This window comes from Cyrtonyx montezumae, unplaced genomic scaffold, assembly GCF_038088225.1.
Source record: "Cyrtonyx montezumae isolate F1298 unplaced genomic scaffold, pur_monq_1.0 scaffold_3, whole genome shotgun sequence".
NCBI classification, from domain to species: Eukaryota; Metazoa; Chordata; class Aves; order Galliformes; family Odontophoridae; genus Cyrtonyx; species Cyrtonyx montezumae.
In genome coordinates this window covers 83,276,826-83,296,681 of record NW_027072034.1, presented here as the reverse complement: position 1 = coordinate 83,296,681, position 19,856 = coordinate 83,276,826, and the positions used below count along the sequence as shown (strand labels likewise).

Here is a 19,856-nt window from a genome sequence, read left to right as displayed (position 1 = left end):
CAAGATTGAGTCAAAACATCAAGATCAGCTTCTAGCAGCATCCACAGTTAATTAATGACAGTTGATGATTGTCTTTCATCTTCAAGTCCTTTGTGATACTGCCATAAATGTTACTTCATTACATTCTACCATGCTTCAACTCCATGAAAAACAGATTATTAAAAGGACGATATTTCCTCTATTAGTAATTTCTTAAATACTTGAAATAGGTGAGTGTGAAACACTGCCAAAATGTACTGTATGGCCACATGGGAGCTGGTAAGTCTGACAGGAATAAATTTCTTCAGGAATACCTCTGCTTGGACAAGGAGAGGCACGAATACTCTCTAATTTAGTGCTCAAGGGAGGACAGATGGCAATATAAAACGGATACCATCCTGCTAGGTTAGGCTGTTTTCAAATCCCTTTTTTGTAAGTGATACACTACCTTAAAATTGTTAATCTGAGATGTAGTTCATTCTGTGGGTGGAGCTGGCGAGCAAGTTGCTATGAAGAGGAATAGGAGGTAAAGCAAAGATGGGTTTACTTAGAATACGTACTTGCATGCTGCTAGCCCTGGAAAGGGAACTGAAAGCTTTTGCTGATCAACAGCAACGTACTCAGCTTCTCAGCACGCTGCTCCTTCCCCTTCCCTAAATTGGTACAGCAGCAGTGTGCTTCCAGTGCGAGTCTTCTTCCCTGGTGTGGAGGTTTCCAGATGAACTGCCTGTACTGGTGAAAGCCCTGTTCTGTTTTCCCCTGGCTCTTCACTCACTTGCATTTCAGAGACCAGTTCCCAAATAACAGCAGTTCCATCCCCACAGCTTGCCAATTGCAGACACAGTGACCACACACACAATCCTGTTGCTTCACATAGATATATGTATGGGTATAGATATACGGTATATACACACCGAGCTGTTTTTTTTATATATATATATAAAATAACACCTTGTTTATAAAGCGACATTTAATTGCCACTGGTTCCCTTCCCACCCCACAAAAACAACAGTATACAAAATATAAAATATTTTAAATATTTATAAACGCCGCAAGAAAAAAAAAATAGAACTGTACGAAAATAGTTTTTTCTGAGGTTCCCTCCCTGCCCCGTGGGGAGGGGAAGGGGTGCACATTTGGCAGGCCTAGTGTGCCTTGAGTCCATAGTTGTTAAGAGGATAGGAATATGCCCTGCCTAATACTATCCGGTCCCGGAGGAGCTTAAATAAGACATAATAATTGCAGAAGAGGATGAGGGCCATGGAGAGGGTATGGTTCCACTTCTCCGAACGCAGCAGTGAGTAGAGCTGGTAGCAGACCACGCTGCCTTCAATGAGAATCAGCAGGTTGAGCAGCCGTAACGGGCGGTGGAAAAGGAACTGTGGAGAAACGGGTAGAAAGCAGGTTCATCATTCTTTGCCACGTTGGAAGTGGGGAGAGGTGTGTGTGCAGTTCTATCTGGCAACAGACTGAGCTGGGGAGAAGACAGGCCTGTATTCCAGCCACCACGAGCAGCTGCTTGGGGAGAGCAGCATAAGAAGGCGTGTAAAAGAGTCATTTTCCTTGAGGTGGGGAGGACTGGTAAAGTAACCTATGGGCCAGCTGTCATTCCTTCCCATTTTTACTAGATGTTTTGATAGCTACAGTCCTCCTAAGAACATAGGAATGTCTGAGGAGAGAGCTGCATCACCACACACTGACAAAGCAGTCATTATTTCCACCTTGACCGGACATCTGAGTAATACTGGGATGGGAAAACCCTGCTGCCAAGAACGGGCGTTTTGTTTAGCACCGACAGACTGCTGCCCAGCATCAAACTGTTCTGCACAACCCGCTCTGCTGCAGCTAGGATTAAGCCTCTCCTCCCTTCCACGGCTACGACACACCAAGAGAAGAGATACTTACATAAAAGCGAGCATGGGACACGTCGGAAGGCACTGCTACGTTGTAAGGCCCAACTGCTTTATACAGGCACCGGCTTCGTCGCACCAGTACTCCTTGCGGCCATATTGTGTTTTCTGACCAGCTGTGGGAAGAGAGTGCCAGAGCGTTAGCGTGAATGTGAAGAAATAGCTCCCCGTGCAAGAACCTTGCCCACTACAACGTAGGGGCCGCCCCTGCTCCCGTGGCCAAGAGTGTTCCTGGGGAGAAAACAGCACTAGACTGGAGAAGCTTTTGGGGAACTTCTGTTTCCTGGGATCAGAACGATCAGAGTTGCATCCACCACCTGTGCCAACTGTGTGGAACACAGAAGCTTCCTCAGTACATAAGTATCAGCAGTGCTCATCCACCAGAATGTCTCATCAGCCCCTTGGTGGGCAGGCCAAGCCCTCCCCATCCCCACACTCACATATGCTGCGGAGCATTGCTGTAGGAGCCGTGTTCTAGTTTCTGCCACTTGCCAAGGTGGGCAGCCGATCTGTGGAGCAGGTCACAGTACTTGGGAGGCAGCAGCTGAGTGGTGAGCATGACAAAGGCATTGATCCACACCATGATGAGGTGCTCACAAGACCAGCGCATGTCGTAGTACTGCGTGCTCTGCAAAGAGACCAGACAAGAGCTTGGCACCACTGTCACTGCGCAGAGGAGGGGATGACAAGGGACGTACTGCATGTGCATCCAGCAGACCCACACCACACGTTACAGGCATGCGCTTTTGGACCAGTGATTTCAGAGGGTTACAGCTTAGGAAACACTCAAGGCTCCCTTCTCCTTGACCTGAAGGAGAAAGGGCAGGGGTGCGGTGCTGCAGCTGGTGCATCTCCTCCTCCAGCAGCAGATGACAGGAGGGTCTGCTTGCCACAGAACTGCTCCAGGAGCACCAGTTGCACCAGGACTGCTACGTGGATCGTGGAGCCCTGCCCATTTCATTACACCAACTGGAGCTCGTACAAATTAGAGAAAGACAAAAAAAATACAACACCCACACTAAAAAGGGGTTCTTGAATTTAGGCTCCCAAACGTTCTAGTTGGCTTTGTTTTCTAACAGGCTGAACACCAAAGCCTCTGATCCAAGCTCTCAAAACCCAGGACCACGTTGGATCTGAGACAGGTAACAACAAGCGCCCTTTTCTATGAAGAACACTGCTATCCATCTGCCTAGGGCAGGGGGTGGGAGAAGGGGAGTTAGTAAGTGGGGTGATGGGACTAGAGGTGCATCACATTTATGGCAATACCTATCCGCCAACCAGGAGCAGTACTAGTGCACTCCGGATGCAGCCATGCTCCGCTATCCGGGCTGCCAAAGGGGAGACAGAGAAAAGGGGAATTAACCAAGAATCTGGCCCGGCAGCAATTCACACAACATTCAGAAGGAGGCGGCAGACAGGGGCACGAGAGAACCAAACGAGAGCTACCTTGACAAAACACAGTGGCAGGAAGGCCACGTAGTAGGCACTGAAGAGAGAGTTGAAGAGAACTTCCTTGATCCTGCGGTTGAAGTCTGCTTTTAGGCACTCCACCTCATTGCGGATGAGATCTGGGGAGAGGGGGCAGCTGTGGGTAGGGATAGATGTAGGATTATTGAACTGTTCTCTCAAGGATTCCCACAGGAGTGAGAGGAAATCTTTGGGTTTGACCAGGCTGCTGACAGCTGAAGCCCCATCATCCACCATCTGATCCTGTACCAAGTAACCACAGTCCGCAGGCAAAGACTGTGCTCTGCTGTCCTGGTGGAAGCAGCACAGAGGAACATAAACACCAAACCTGTGGGGAAAGAAGGAAGAAAGAGCGGCTGAAATAACAGACGTCCCACAACGAAGCAGGGGCCACCTGCGAGAGGGACGCCACGTGAAGCAAACACCCAACTCAAAGAACTGTGCAGAGATGTGTCTTTAAATCCCACTCGTGGAACAAGCCATCTCAGCAGCTTGGCTGTCATCTGCAGCAAAGGTCTGTCACGCAAACAGCATGCTGCAGGCAATTTGCTTCACAGGGTCAGGGCCCGTCCCCACATCATCCTCTAGCTACTCCTACTTCCCCTTTATTCATAAGATAAGGAGATTTTTGTCTCCCTGCTTTTTAGAGACAGATTACAGCCAACAACTCCAGTTCCCACAGTGGCTCAGCCCTAGGCAGCTGTGCTCCCCCTGCCCTGAAAGTACAAGGTATCATTACTCACGGGTAGCCCAAGAAGAGAAGATTGAGAACAGAATGGCTGCGGAAGAGGTTGACTAGAGTCCAGCAGAGCACCCAGCCACAGAGGGTGAGTAGCACCAGGCGCACCATGTAGTGAATCACTGATGTTGCACCCACCTGAGAGGCCTGCAAATGGAGAAGATTTGTTAGCAGCCCTATTGCACTAGTGCTCAAACACAAGCACAAGGGGGTGCCCATAGAGGAAGAGCAGTGAGAGAGTGCCTGGAAGTACACTGAAAGAGGAATGGCTGTCCTCTTCCTTCCAGAATCAAAGGGGAAACTCCTTGAGGCCACGTTTGGGAGAATCCAAAAATTCATGAATAAGCACAAGTTCTAAGGCATGACTAAAATAGGGCCCTCAAGCAAAAATATTTTTTACTAAGCAGCTCTGATAATTTTTTTTTAAGTCCTTTAATGCTCTGATGATATTCCAACACAGCCTGGGAAGCATTTCCTCTTGCTGTTTCTTTTGCAAAGATCACATTTCAGCATTCGTTTTCCTAAAGAACCAGATACCATTGCTCTCTGTTGAGGGAAGATGGTGCATATATGCAATCCAAGAGGATTTCCACCATTCATCTCTACTGGGTATACCAGACTTCAGTCTGAAGAGGAGGAACCATCTTCAGAAGGGCAGCAAAAGAGCTTGTTCCAGTCTTCAAACAGATGGCAAACTGAGCTATGGAAAGATTCTTACAGATTACAGACAATAGATGGGATGTGCAAGAACTTGCATGGAAGGTCCCAAAGCAGAAATTTCAGTCTCTGGGAAGCTTTATGGAGGATGGAAACATAAAAGACAATGGAGCAAATCAGAGGTGAAAGAAGTTCTGAGATCCCACCTTCTCTATTCACCCATTCAACAGCACTTAGCCATTGGGAGTTTGTTTTTAAAACTAGTTGCTTAGTCTGGAGTTGTATTAACTGTTTCAGTGGAGAAGCTGCCATTTTCCTCAAAACAACCTTTATCAAACATGAAGTTGGCCAGATTCTGCTCTCACAAGCACAGAGAGGGTCTCAAAATCTAAGCTCACATGACTTCAGAGTTACTGAGTGACCAGGAGAGGAAGAGCCGTTCTGCCAGCTATTCCTATTTCATTCACTTCAGTGTACTCAGGTATCCTCCTCCTGATGTTTTGATCTCCTGTCCACCCTTCTAGTCTTAGCTAACCTATCTGCCATTCTGCTACCTGACTTGCAATTCTCTCAGCTGCTTCTCTGGCACGAGATAGTAAGCAACAGTACTGTGCCTGCAGGGATACAGAAGCCAGTGGGATCATTTCATCTCCTTTTAGCTGCGGAGTAACAAGGCTATCCAATAGTGCAGGACACGAGTGGTCTCAAGGATGAAAGTTCTGTGACAGTGGGGCATCCCCAGAATCTTAAGACTTTCACAGTCAGGCTTCTGGAGGAAGAAATGCTCTCTGAACTTTCTAAGGCTGCTCTGCTCTGCGATCAGTACTACAGGCAGGAGAGGGAACAGTGGGAACATTACCTCAGAGATGAGGGCCCACACCAGCCTCCGCGCCAGCATCACTGTGATGAACGCCGCCAGGTGGTAGTCAATAAGGTGGAAATTCTGAAGAAGGAAAGAGAAAAGGACTTCACCAGGGGAAGGGACTCTGAAACCACCCAGCTGGGGTGGGACTGGAAAGCTGGCTGCTGAAACCATTAGTACCTTGGACGGGCATGCCCCAAATCTCCCTATTAGAGACATGGGAGAAGGAAGAAAAACAAGTAACACAGGAACATCTCCAGAGGTAAGACCTTCCCCACATGAGGAAAAAAAAACACCACCTGAAGGCATGTATTTTGAGGGTCAAAGAGAGCTTTAGGACCAGGATGCTACTGTGGAGAACAGCCTACAAATTCTCCTGGGAGAAGCCACAAACCAACCACAGCAAGGGCAGCCAAGCCCAGAGTCCTGCACACCAGCTCACTTCAGCCCTTCATCTCAGAAATAGGCTGCAGTGACCACCAGTGCTCTCTGATAATCAAGGTGATGTAAAAAATGCCATCTGCGTAGGACACAGATATGTATTAATATTGATTCTGGCTGCATCGAGTTAGCTACAGCTCTTGGAACCCTTACAATTTTTCAGTGAAGTCATCAAATGTGTTCTGGCTAGAACAGTTAGCTGACACTGAACAGTGCTGCCTGGGAAGGAAATTTTGGATGCGTGAGAATGCTCAACTTCTGGGAATAGAGGCAAGTCAATAAAACGTTTTCAGGTAGGAAAATTAAAATGGAATGCTTTTTCTTCAATGAAAGCTGTGTCCAACATCAGATAGGTGAATCAGAACTGGAACACCAGCACTGCCTGTCTTGCATAGCTAACTAAGGAACCGCCTCGTGTTTCAATGCGAGAAGACCATATGAATTAAGGATCGTTTCAGAAGTTCGATTTATGCAATCATGGTTTGCTGACTCAGCTGTAAGTCATCCAGACAGGAAAAAAACAAAAATGAAACTAAGGAGACTGGAAGGCTTATGTGAGCTGAGGATCTGACTCCCTCCCCAACTACCCTGCTGCCAATCTGTTGTGAGATACTAACAAAAACCTCCATCGTTCCGCCACTCAGGCTCTGCTGTTCCCATTGGGAAGAGGCACCCACAGCAGGAGGCAGAAGGCTCCTGGAGATTCAGCTCAGTTTCAAAACACAGTGGCTACCGAGGCCAAACAAGTGCCTGCAGAAACTTCCAGAGCACAAACCCTGCTTCACTCAACCTCTCTCTCTCACCTTTCACGTACCCCCCATCCCCCCCCGTAAAACGAGGGATGCCATGTGTCTGGTTGATGGGGGTGTAACCAAAGTCCCCTTCAGCCCCTTATGTCAAAGGCTTGGTGAATCCTGAACAGAAGCATGACAAGAAGCTGTGTAATGCCAAAGCACAAGCGATGGTACTTGCTGGGGTACTCACCAGTGAGGTACAGGAAGCAGGGTGATTGTACGGGTACCACCAGACAGTCTTGTAGATGTTGATGTACTGAATGAAGAGGGCTACTAGCAGGTAGATGAAGAAGAGGAATTCAAAGAGAAGGCTCCCATCTAACGGCAGATCAGGGATCCGGCAGTGACGTACAGGCTCTGGAGTAATCAGCGCTGTGATGGGAGGCGCAGTGAGGCTGATGGCACTACCATTCCTGGAGCAGAAAGATACCGCTCGCTTGGTAAACATTATACACTATCTCTGCAGTTTCCTAGGACAGGAAATGCTTAGGGTTGTGAACTTGGGATCGGGCACTGCTCGAGTAGAGATGGCATCAGTCTTACGTTCATATTACTGGCACAAGAGTGGTGGTGAGCTTCATCTTCCCCTTAACACGGACAAGTGTTAAGAAACCTCAAGCAAAAGTCACAAAGAACTCGGTGCCGCACTGAGCTCCTTCCACTCACCAGTAAGGCATTCTTACACTAGCACCCAGTTCAGCTCAGGACAGAAGCACGCAGCCTCCTTCCCAGTACTGCAAAGTGCCCACTGCCTTTCTGCCCACAGCTCCTCTCTTAAAAGGAAGGCAACTAAAAATGGAATGAAGCCACTTCCTTCAGGATGACCTCTCAAATGTGTTCACACTTCCTTCTTTCCTGTCTTTTGGATGAGGCTACAACTCTTGTACACAAAAACAGCAGAGAAATGTTCAGATGCAGGTTATGCTGTATCTAACTGAAACCAAGATAAGCAACACTCCCTCAGGGCCCTGAGATGCTGGCACCAAGGTCTCTACAATCACTTGTTCCTCCAAAATCTAAGACTGAGCCACCCACCCACCTATCAAAGCCAGAAAACTTTTAAAGCCACAGCTAAATGTTTTGGATCTCTTCACTCTGCAAGGATGAACCTACACCACATAGATCAAGGCCTGAACAAGCAGCAAACAGCTTTTCTAGTCTACTGACTTCAGCACGGGCCCACTTAGTTGTTATGCTACATGCAGAGCCCCAAATATCATTGTGAGTTCTTTTTTCCACCTCCAGCTTCCCTAGTAAATGGAGATGAGCTTTGCAAACTGTGAGAATTGGTTTCGTGTGGATCTAGCAATGCTGAAACAATAGACATCCTCCTGCCCTTTCTTTCTGTCAGGTAGGAGCAGGGCTCCCAGCTGTACTCTGACGTGTCACAGTTATTTCCCACGGCACTGCTGCCAGCCTAGTAATAGAGACAAGGATTCATAACCTGCTGGGATTCACTCCTCTGCAAAGCGCTGCAGGGAAAGACAAAATGAATACAGTGTGATTGCAACCCCACTTCTACGGGCCTCCCCATGGGGCAGATTTTAGTGTGCAGAGAGAAGTACTGCAGAGGGGAACATGTGCCACAGAAGAGCTGGGAAGAGAAACTGGAGGAGGCTTCTAACGCTGGGTATATTTCTTCTCAGGTGGGCACTGCAGGGACCATTCTCACCTAATGCCACACAGTGGACTCCATCTCCCGCTTCCTCGTCTGAACCACTGAGCAGAGTTCAGAGCAGACAGGAGTTTGAGCTTTTAATGTTATCCTAGCCACAGATATCTCAACAATCTTACCTTTGTCCTCACCTGTTTCTCAAACCAGTACCGTTTCCACAGCTCCCACCAACCAGAGTCTGGAGAGAAGGCAAAGCTGAACGGCTTAGCTGCTGCCGGCTGGGTCCCCTCCTTCCACCGGGCATGACCAGGAACCAGTCCACTTCCAGTGCCTCCAGCAGGCTGTGCCCAGAGACCCAGACGATCCTGAAGCCTTCCCAGGTCTGCAAAGGAGGCAGAAAAGTCACTTGAGCAACGAACTACAGCTGAAGCGCTTCACACCCCAAATAAAAGGAAAAAGGAAGCCACTCTCACGCAGAGAGGTAAAGCTGGGACATCCATCACCACCCTAAAAGATTGTGTGACTTCAACGGTACCAGGTCAGCATCTGCCTTCATACAAAAACAGAATCCATCGATGCTGTGTCTTTAAAAATGGCCAGCTAATGTTATCCACCAATGACTTGCAACGGTTCCTCTTGGCTGGGAAGTTCCAGTGAGCACCTCTAGTGCTGGAGACGACACAACCGCATGCTGTATTTCAAAAGAAAATACGGAAAGAACCCTCCTTCTGTTCTGGTGTGAGGAGCTCTTGGAGCTTTGCAGGTCTTTTTAAACACCAGCACATCACTTGATAGGGTCTGGTGCTGGTGAGCAATCTGGACCCCCTCTGCTAGATCTCAAAACAGACAGCTTTAATTGGTGTCCACGAAGGTTTAGCAAAGCAGTTAATTGCATGGTTCAGTTCCCTTTTGTGCTGAGAAAGCCTGACTGACATGATAGTAGGAGGCCCATTTAAAAAGGGTTCCAGCTAACAGAATAGCGCAGCAAAATGCATATGTATGGGTGCACTTCAAGTGCACTAACAGGCAATTGCACAGCCCAGGCCTACAAAATAATACATTAAAACTTAAGTTTATAAATATTTATTTCAAATGACATTTAAGTGAATCAGTTCCTCAAAATGAACTAGCATGAGAGGACTAGGAACTCTGTATCAGTAATGAAAATGGATTCTCTGGCAAACGCTTTATCACTTCCCACATCATCCTGCCTTCATTTCATTGACCTTACCCAAGACTACAAGGATTTCAGCAGTCAGAGAAGTTTCTGGTGGCTGTCAAACTGATAGGTTAAACCAGAGTGCAAATCCCAGGAGCCATCCCTAACATGCTGCTGCACACAGAATCGTGACACCGAGCACCCATCTTACAGAAGTGCCTCTTCTGGAGCCTGCTTGGGTGCCCTACTGGCAGAACATCATAGCCAGAACCAAGCCGGAATCCAAACAAAACACCCCCACTTTCTGGGGAGCTCTCAACCTAGCCCTTAGATTTATGGGTGGAACCCATTATCCGTGTCTAATTCACTTATCTCCTTCAAAATCTTGAGAAATCATCGCTGGCAGAAATGCTGAACGTTTGCTGAATGAGTCACATCACTGTCACCGTGAGCACAGAATGATTCCAAAAAGGAATAAAAACACATTTGAGGGAGATGGGTTTTGGTTTTGTTTCTTTTTTTTGTTTGTTTGTTATATTTTTCCCCTTTGGTTTTGAAGTTTCTCAAACTTCTCTACTAACGGACAACTCTCAAAGTATCAACAAAAATGAGGGGTTTTTAAAGATGAAGATTTTGCACGTGAAGGTCGCTTAAAAAAAAAAAAAACAGATTGTGGAGGAAGAATTATGATGATGTGAAATTGCACGAAAGGAGAGAGTAAGCATCAGACACTTTAGGTCTGGAAGAAAATAATGCATTTTTACAGACTTCAGCACTCTTATTCTAATTCCCATGATGCTACAACAGAGAACATAGTTCTTTCCCTTTCTTGACAATACTTGAAAGCTCACAGACAACTTTCTCTAGGATGTTCTAGAGTTCTGTCTGACAATATCTGCATTTCAGGCGTTAAAACAAGACAAAAAACCCCTAAACTCCACAATCCTAAAAGGAGTAACTTTCAAAACCAAATTTAAGCCAAATTAAACTATCATAGGAACTGTGGAAGCTGTAACAACCTATCAAACCCAACCTGCACGCTATTTATGGCAACGGATGCAATGCCCAGAAGTTGATGTTCTAATTGGAGTTGTTCAGAGTTAGTGGAGGGTATTTTATGCACCCAAGTCCTAAGAGTTTTCATAAAGAGCCCATGCAGCAAGCTAGCAGTCCTTCCAGGCTCCTTTTCTGTTTGCAGAGCCCCCACTCCATGTAGTTACCCATCAGCAATCATTTCATACATTCTCAGGCAGAAAGAGAATAATGGTAGATAAAAGCTTTTCCTGACAGGACTTTTCAGTCCATTAGTTTGACACTAACACTGTTCTTCCCAGTTGACCCGTGATTTCCCTTCAAACAACATCACACCTTTGTAGTGCCTCTACCCTCATCATTCCCAGAATAGAAACTGCCCTGCTCCCGAGAACCCCTGCCCTCCAAGGCAGATATGGGCATTCCAAAAATGCACACAGATCTGGGGGATCAGCTACAGAGCAGCAGTCCTAAAAATGGCTATGGAGAGTTGTGACTGCTCTCTTCGGGACAGAGTTGCAACCTTCAGCTGTGACACGGTTAACAGAAGAGCCAGGAACATAAGGCACCAGCCCCTCCGGATTCTGATTTGTGCTTTTAAGATTACAGAAAGCACTTGCACATTTCACTTTTCTCCATCAACCACCACCTATCTCAGTAAGGCAGGATTGAGATGGGCAGGAACCACTGCCACAAGCAAGATCTGAGGGACAAAGAGCTCAACTGCCCACCATCGGGGAGGTGAGCGAGCCCACACTCCTCCTGCTCCCCAGGGGCCATCCCTGAGAACTCCTGCATCAGCAGCTGTCTAAACAGCACTTACAGGGGACAGCTCAGAAGAGTTAGTGACTCATCAGAATGAAAAATCTGCCTGGCTCCCCATCTCTTTGCTGGTAATATTACAATGCGTAGCCAGTTATTTTGATATCATTAATGCCTTTTAATTGGAGAAAATGCCCAGCTTCCAATCCCCTTTGGAAGCTTGCTGCACCAAGGCCTGAGAACTGTCAGAGCTCTGAGAACACTCAAGAGGCTCCACAAGTCCTACAGGCAGATGCTCTCAAGAGCAGACAGCAGAGAAACACGGCCACCCTCATGCAGGTCTCTCATTGCAGCTCTCCACCTTGATCAGAGTGGCTCCTTCCTGCCAAATAAGCACGTGACACCTTGAGGTGAAGCAACACATCACCATCAGTGAGGATCTCATTCAGCATCCCTGATGCAGCTCCCTCGCCATGGCAGATGGTGCAGCACATCTCCAGCTCCTGCATCCAGGTGTCTGGGTAACTGCTCCCTGCCCTGCAGCGTGCCAGCTTCTCACTTGCATTTCTTCAGGGGCACCTATTCTGGGAATGAATCCAAAAGACAGCTTGAATGAGCTGCGAGGCACCAGCTTCCAGGCCACAGAGCCAAAGGGCCATGTAAGACATTGCTGGCTCAGCCCAGCCTGAGTGAAAGACCTATAAATTTGGAGGATAGCAGTGGCTGGTGCCCACAGGTGACAACAACTCCTTGTGTCCCAGACAGTGGCTTATTTATAAAAGCTTGTTCACAAGGCTGCAAAGACAGCTGCTAGCCTGTGGTGAAAGCATTTCTGACAGGATAGGAAGAGGAAAATAGGACAGGAACCTCTAACTGTTGGGACTGAATACGTACTGTAACAATCCTGACTTTCAGCTAGAAGACAAATAGCTCTTTCTACTTATTTCCCCCTCTCTCCAGCCAGTCTCCAAAAGAGAAACAACTCACATGAAAAAGGACTCCTGTATTACGGAGATCCTTGCTTCAAGTCACACCATCCGGTCAACCTAACCCCAAACCTACATTTGTCCAGCAACCCTAATATCTTTGCAAGTTAGTGGCAAATTCACATTATATTTAAGTTTTCTTTGGAACTGCCATGAGTCCTAGTGACTGTGGCTCGTTTTTACTTCCTTTCAATGTGAGAATTTTACTTTTTTGTTGTTGTTTTTAATAAAAACATTTTTACAGATGGAAAAACTTACAGGCACAAAGCTGGCAACCGATTCTCCCAGCACAATGCAAATAATACACACATCTATCACGAACAGAGCCTAGGAACGGTGACACCTGCACCTCGATCACGAGGCCACCTCGTTGGCAGCATCACATCTGCCACACTGAAAGCCAGGATGCTACGAAACTTCTGCAGAAGCACCAACCAGGTTCAGGCATGAAAGAGCATTTGGTTGCTGCGACGTTTTCAGGAGGAAATAACCGATAGGTTATCAGGTGGAAAGCCAAATATTTGGCTCACGCAGAGGTCCCCAAGCGCTAAGCAAACAGAACCTTTCAACTGGGGCTGGTCGGGAAGGCACACACCTGCCAGCTGGCCCTGAGCAGAGAGGCCAAACCGGTTAGGGGCAAGGTCTCCCAAGTCAGCACATTTTCCACAGCCTCACTCTGCAGAGAAGCGGGATGAAGAGAAGGCTCAGTGCGGATGTGAGCAGAAAGCCCCCTAGAGTGGAAGCAAGGGACGGGCTCTGGATGCAGCAAGCTGGCTCAGAGCAGGCTGTGAATCCGTGCTGTCGGGTGAAGCAGTGCCAGGCTCATTTCTGCTTGGTGACTAAGAACCAGAAAACAACTTTGCAACAGAACCAACCAGCATGAGCAAGTTACCATGGGCTTTTCTGATACTGCACAGCTTCAGCTGAAGAGGATGAAGAGATCCATCACTCAGTCCTCTATACTCCTGTCAAAAATGATCAGTAAAAGCAGCAAAAAATAACAATAAAAAAAGCAAGACTCTGCAAACTGCATTCATACCATAGGACTGATTCCAGGCATCCTCACTGAGGCAGGCTACAGCGAGGCTGACAGAAAGACAAGGTGAAGGCAGCACTCGCCACTTGTAGCTGTCACAGTTCTTCACACACCCACTGACAAGAACGGGAGCAGGAACAAAACGTTCTCTGGGAAAAGCTTATCCAGGTTGGAGTGGGTGCAGTAAGCAACGTTTAGTTCTACCTTTTGCAGATGTGTTCCTCGAGGATTGGAAATAGATAAAAGAAAACTATCAGAGGGTGAAAAAGCAATTTTTTAAAATGGAGAGGGATTTTCAACCCAAACCCTACGTTCCTTAGAAATTCTCAAATTCCTAACTTCAGGGCTTACTACAGGAGACAGAGTCCTCTACACTGCACAGATGAACTCAATTCCTTGTGATTCGGACACAAGAAGATGCAGACGCTAAGCACTGGCTATAGGAACACAAGAACAAAGCTGCCATTCATGGAGTAATAAAATAATACCTCATAACCATGTAATTACACTGTGCAATTAGGTGCTGCAGGACGTCACAGCAAACAGCTTAGTAAGACTTTAATGAAGAACTGTAACGATCTTATGAATGAAGACAAGTGAAATAATGTTCTAAACAAACAACACCAAAGAAATAAAAAGAGAACCAACCCACCAACATATGGTCCTCAAGGGCTGATTTGCTTCAAGGGGCCAATAATACACTTCTCAGCAAGATAACAGTATCACACAGTTCACAAGATGTTAACATTTTCTTTGGCCTCCTCTGTTGTATACAGCAACAATCGCTGCCAAATACTGGATTTTGGAATAAAGAAAGCATTTGACTTTTCTTGTATGAAAACAGGACAGAACGGTAAAGTTGATATTTTCCAGCACCAGCAGGAAACACTAGCTGGATCATGGTTATTTTGGTCCTACAGCTCCCATGCTTCTAAATCATATGGGAAAAAGGAGAGGAACTCCCATCTTGCCTAGTGCAAGAGATTCACACTGAAGAGCTGGCAGGATTTACTAAGTTAGACATACAGTTCTTAAAGACAACTTGCACTGTCATCTGAAAGCCTCAGAGAGCTTGAGCTTCGGATCCAAAATAGGCTTCAGATATGCAACTCTGCCAGTTTTAAGCTCCAATCCCACATGGCTATTGCAGATAGAAACAAAAGTTCTCTTTAGAAATAATTTCTCTTTTCTCCATCAGATCGAGTGACTGCCAGGAGGTCAGAAGACTCATCAGGTACCTATGCACTTCTAGAGCATCACTGATGTGGAGCTAGGTTAACATATAGCAGCTCTGAGACTGGCTAACACAAAGACAATTAACCCTTTCTGCCTTAAGAACTTACCTTTTAATTCTCAGCCAAACAAGTCACCAAGAAGTATGCACTTTCTCTTCTTCAACACATACACGTGGACTAATGGCACGAATACCTGACTGCAAAACAGCAAAGCCTTTGCTTTTTAGTCTCTCCTCTTCCACTGACATGCAGGGAAGTTGTTTTACTGACTCAGGCCTCAACTTCCTTATCTCGAAAGGGCTAAACAGTTGGGCAAAGTATTTCTCTTCCTGGGGGGTCTCTGTATGTAGTAGTGAATATTTTTATAGTATTATTCTAGTGCTTTAGACGAGCTTTTTTAAAAAACAAACAGAAGCAGCTTTCCTGCTGGTTTTGCTTCTCTGCCAACCTCTATGTTTAATTTAATGGAGACCAGCCGTGATGACAAACCATGGGGAGTCACCAGGATTTTTCTATTTTGTCCTCACACAGCTAAAAATAAGGCAGGCTTCTGCTATCTGCAGCAGCGAGTTTGAAGAGGTGGCGTAGAACCCGAAGAAGTAGTGCTTTGCAAAGCAGTTCCACACGTTTGTCCTAACAGCACTGAAGATAACTCACTGCTACTAGGTACACGTAGGTGCAGCATCCCCACACCCGATCAAACCGTATCCAGCAGATCCTGCATTGGGCCTGGCTTCTCCTTGCATCTCTTGAGAATTTCTTCAAGCCCTTGGACTGGAATTCCAATGGGAAAGTATCAGTGCAATGACGACTTTCACATCCCTGATGCTGTGGAAAAGTAAAATTCGAAATAAGCTGTAATTTGCATACATCCTAAAGCTGAATTAAAACATCAAATGCGTGAGAATACATCTACTACCCTCTATTTGCACCTTGAATAACAGGCAGAGGTAACATTTGATCCATTTCACCTGGTCTGGCCTTGCAATTCCTCCACTGAACAGTGCTTGCTTTGAACTAAGCACCTCACACCATCAGCACTCGTGGATGCTGCTGCACCGTGGTTGCCAGCCCAGCTTTTCTGACCCGGTTGCACAATGCTCACTTCCCACCAGAAGCCTTGTTTTCCGCTTGCAGCATGTTCTGTCCAAGCCAAAAAAAAAGGTTGGAAATGACTCTCAAATGAATACACCTCACGAAGAATGGCAGGAAACCTTTTGGAGAGTATGTGACGGCTCACAAATGATTCAGCTGAGTCACACAGAGGTCTACCTCCAATTTTAAAACCATCACCTGCTCAAAGCTCTGCCTCTTATCTAACTGTGGTACGGATAAAAAGAAATGAAGTTTCCATCACCACAAGAGACCTGCTGTGGTTAGGTGTACAAAGAAGAGAGAGCTAACTTTGTGACACCACCCCACATTGTGATAGGCTGAACTCTGCAGCCAGAGAGCGGAGCATGGTGGCAGCAAAGAGAGATCCCTGCAAGAAGAGGAAGGCTGACTGCTCTAACATCATATCTTACTTACGGTTTCTAGTGCATAAGCTAGCAGAGCAGCATTGATGCTAAATCAGGTTCTTCTTGCATTGGCATTCAGTTGGACACAAGAATTATTTCCAAAAGGGAAACGTGTTAAGTAGCACAAGGCCATACCACAAAGTACAACAGACCAAGACAAAGACCCCAAGCATTACAGTAGGTTCTGCAAACCAAACTCTACCCTCCTCTGTATTTCTCAGTCCACTGACATGTCAGGACCTACAATTTCATAATGAACAAACAGAAGAATGGTTGAAAATCAGCAGTACTTCTAAACCTAGATGTTCTGTTAGTAAACAAATTCAACTAACTTTCTAAACAGAGATGGACAAGTGCCTTTTTGCACTGACAAAATACCTCCTATTTAGTTCCAGAGTATGAAAGCTCCAATTTTTAAGTTCATAAATTAAGAAAACAACTGATCTACAATACTTGTCGTGTAAGCACCAGGATGAGGAAAAAAAAACAACAACAAATGAGCAAATTAACAAAACAAAAAATGAACAAACAAAAAAAAACCCGTAAACCTTTCTCTATGACTTCATTACACCGTGGGGCAGAAAAAGCTCTGAGACTGAGGAGCTGTATGGTCTCGGAATCAGCACTGTCCTGCTGCTCCGCCCTACACATCCACCTTTAGGAACAGCTGTATGGACTCCCTGACTGACTTCTCAACTGAATACTCACAGAAACTGGAAGCCACCATAACCCCATTTCTAGCACATACGCTCTTGCTGTACTTTTCAACATCCAGGTTTGATGCCTGTGGAAGAAAAACGTTACTTCTACAACATCCAAAATTTGCAATGCAGACATTTTCAAAGAAAGACTTGCATTCAGTACTGCCTGATACCAAAAGCAGCTGAATATTTTTCTTCCTCTCAAATACTACGTATATAATTTAATCCCACCTCTGTACAGGGGCTGAAGCAAGTAGTGAGGCCTGTCTGGTACTGAATAAGACATACGAGTATAACCGTATTAGTGACGCACGATATTGCTAATGAAGACAAGTCACCACAATGAAAATGGCTTCATTTCCTTGGCTATCACAGGATGCCATTACTGCCCCTGTAAAAAGAATAATTCAGAAATGTGCTAATCCGTACTTCTCAACAAGTTCTGAAAATTATGTTTTCTTACAAGCAGAACAGAAACATTCCCTACAAAAGAAGGAAGCTGAACTATCCATCGTACAATCAGAAAGACTGACGTGTAAAATACAAAATGTAAGGAAAAAAACAGAAAATGCTTGCCTTTTTAGCATTACCAATGATTTGGAAGGCTCAGGCTGCAACAGCATGAGGGCTTTTCTTAATAGGAGCGTGGATACCCAGACCTTCTGATAACCAGGGCGTGAGTCCCTGCAGGTTGGCAGGTCTGCCAAGAGAAAGCCAGAAGCGAGCCCACAGACAGGGGGAGGTACGCAGGCACCGCACCGTGGCCTTAAAATTAGGAGTGCACCACAGGGTAACAGCTAACTGGCCAAGATATCACACAATCCCTCCAAATAAATCAGATCCAGATGGCATTCCCACGCTACGTGCTGGTTTGCGCTGTGAAACAACAGCCAGACAGCTGAGGACAGAAACAAAGAGTGACTGCGTCCACGCCTGAAGAAGTTCCGGTCTGAGAAGAGGCATGGGGAGGCTTCAGTGCAGTTCCCAAAGGGGTTGGAGCTGCATGGACACTACTCTGGCATTAGCAGAACTGGGTGCTACCAGGAGAGCACACCTGAGGAAGCCAAGCATCCACCTGGATGAGCCTGCACTCCTGGGAGGAGAAGTAAGTGTCAGAAACAAAATAGGGCAGCACCAGCAGTGTCAGAAGACAAGTAAAGGTGCAGGGTGTGTTAAACAGAGGGCCAACATCCCGCTCTGCTCTCAACACCCTGTGAAACAGCCGAGCCTTTTTGCTCCCGTTCTGGACCACAGCTGGTCCCCCAGGTAATCTTTTCTGACTGCAGGCAGTTAGCAGACATGAGCTGGTTACAGGGTGCATGCCTCACCTCTATACGCTGTACAACTCACCGCTCTAACTATGGACATCTTATTCCTTCCCTTACAGCCATTACAGACACCGAAGACCTGTTATTCCCAATGAAAAGCACGCACAAGAGTGAGCAGACTCTGCAAACAAAGCTGCCTGTGTGCCAGCCAGCATTCACACAGCAAAGAGACCCCAGCACACGCAGAGAGCCGCCCCTGCAGCGAGGCCTAACCCCGTGCTGCATCATGGAGGCTGCCGCGCTGTGCAGAGCCAGCCCCGGGAGCCAGGGCCCCGCGAGGCCGTCCCGGCTGTCACACCGTCGCAGGGCCCGTTCTTTCTGCCCAGCGCTGAAAGCCCCGGAGCAGACCCTCCCCCACCCCTGCCCGCGGCCCCACGCACGTTTCCACGCGTTGGTTCCCCCGTCCGTCGGCCGCGAAGCGCCCGGCTCTCCCAACACGCCCAGACACGTTGCCTGAGCCCGATCGCACGGATCAGGCACGAAGCCGCGTCAAAACCGCGGAAAACGGGACGCCAACCGCCCGGAGCCCCCGCCGACGGAGCCGGGCGCCTCGACGGGACCGCGCGGCGCGGGGCGGTACTCACACATCCACACGCCGCTCGGACATCGGCCGGCTGCGGGCTCCCTCCCGAGGGCAGCGCTGCCCCGGGCCGCCGGGTGGGACGGGGCGGCGGAGCGGGCTTCCCGCGGATCGCACCTCCTGCCGCCGGGCGGACCCACCTGGCGGCCGCCGCTGCCCGGAGCCCCGCGGGGACGGGCGGGCGGCCGCAGCCCCCCGGGAGCGGGAGGAAGGGGGAAGCGAACGGCGCGGTCTCGGCACCCCGGCGCGGCCCTGCGCAGCTGACCGGGAGACGTGGCAGTGAGGCTGATGCTCTCATCACAGGGCGACAGGCGGCGGCGGCAGCAGCCACCGCGGCGGCCGGGGAGCGGCCGGCCCAGGGAGGGCGGCGCCCACGGGGCGGGGCGGCAGCGCCTCGCCGCCATCTTGGTGGTGGCGGGTCGGGGCGGGAGGAGCTGAAGTAAACTTAGACTGAGATCATCCAGGCCGACTATCAGCCCGTCACCGCTGTGCACACCAAGACGCATCCCTTGCGTGGAATACAAAGAGTGAACCGCGTCACTCGCTGCCACTTTACCCTTATTCCTGTTTTTTCTTAAATCCACACATCATCTTCACTCAGGCTCCGGAAAGGGGAGACGTTCTCTCTGCTTTTTGCCACACCGAGCGCATTTTTTGTTGTTATAGGATCCCAAGTGATCACAAATCCAGTGAGCTTAATGTTTAGCATCACGAGATGCCAAAAAGAAACCATGATAACTCACTGCTTCATTACAGCAAAATCTATTTCTCCTATGGCTGAACACCATCAGCTGAGAAGCCCTGCTGCCTGTGATGCTGCACCTGGCTAGAGAAATCAGAATCATAGGGGTTGGAAGGGACCTCGGGATCACCAAGTCCAACCCCCTGCTATAGCAGGTTGCCTACAGTAGGTTGTGCAGGTACACATCCTTGCTCTGCTGCTGGGCACCACTGAAAAGAGCCTGGCCCCATCCCTTTGATTCACATTTTAGATACTTATAAGCAGTGGTAAGATCCCCTCTCAGCCTTCTCCAACCTGAAGAGTCCCACGTC

The 19,856-nt window shown here is 47.8% G+C and overlaps 1 protein-coding gene across 1 annotated transcript; it reads right to left on the bottom strand.

The window, feature by feature from the left end:
* Positions 1-1,002: 1,002 nt before the first annotated feature.
* On the bottom strand, positions 1,003-19,062 carry TMEM39A (transmembrane protein 39A). Its single transcript, XM_065742096.1, has 9 exons — positions 18,808-19,062; positions 8,656-8,846; positions 7,040-7,262; positions 5,612-5,695; positions 4,100-4,242; positions 3,336-3,684; positions 2,330-2,517; positions 1,885-2,005; positions 1,003-1,358 (listed from the first exon to the last, which is right to left on the bottom strand). The coding sequence occupies exons 2-9, from the start codon at positions 8,766-8,768 to the stop codon at positions 1,125-1,127; spliced, it is 1,455 nt and encodes a 484-aa protein (XP_065598168.1). The 5' UTR covers positions 8,769-8,846; positions 18,808-19,062; the 3' UTR covers positions 1,003-1,124.
* Between the last annotated feature and the right edge of the window lie 794 nt (positions 19,063-19,856).

What these genes read in the sequence shown, in the direction of transcription:
- TMEM39A (XM_065742096.1), bottom strand. Translation starts at nt 8,768, where the DNA reads ATGCCCGGTGGAAGGAGGGGACCCAGCCGGCAGCAGCTAAGCCGTTCA. An exon ending in TGTGGGCCCTCATCTCTGAG is followed by an intron (nt 4,243 to 5,611) that starts GTAATGTTCCCA and finishes CTCCATTTGCAG; the next exon opens with GCCTCTCAGGTGGGTGCAAC. An exon ending in AGCAATGCTCCGCAGCATAT is followed by an intron (nt 2,006 to 2,329) that starts GTGAGTGTGGGG and finishes CTCTTCCCACAG; the next exon opens with CTGGTCAGAAAACACAATAT.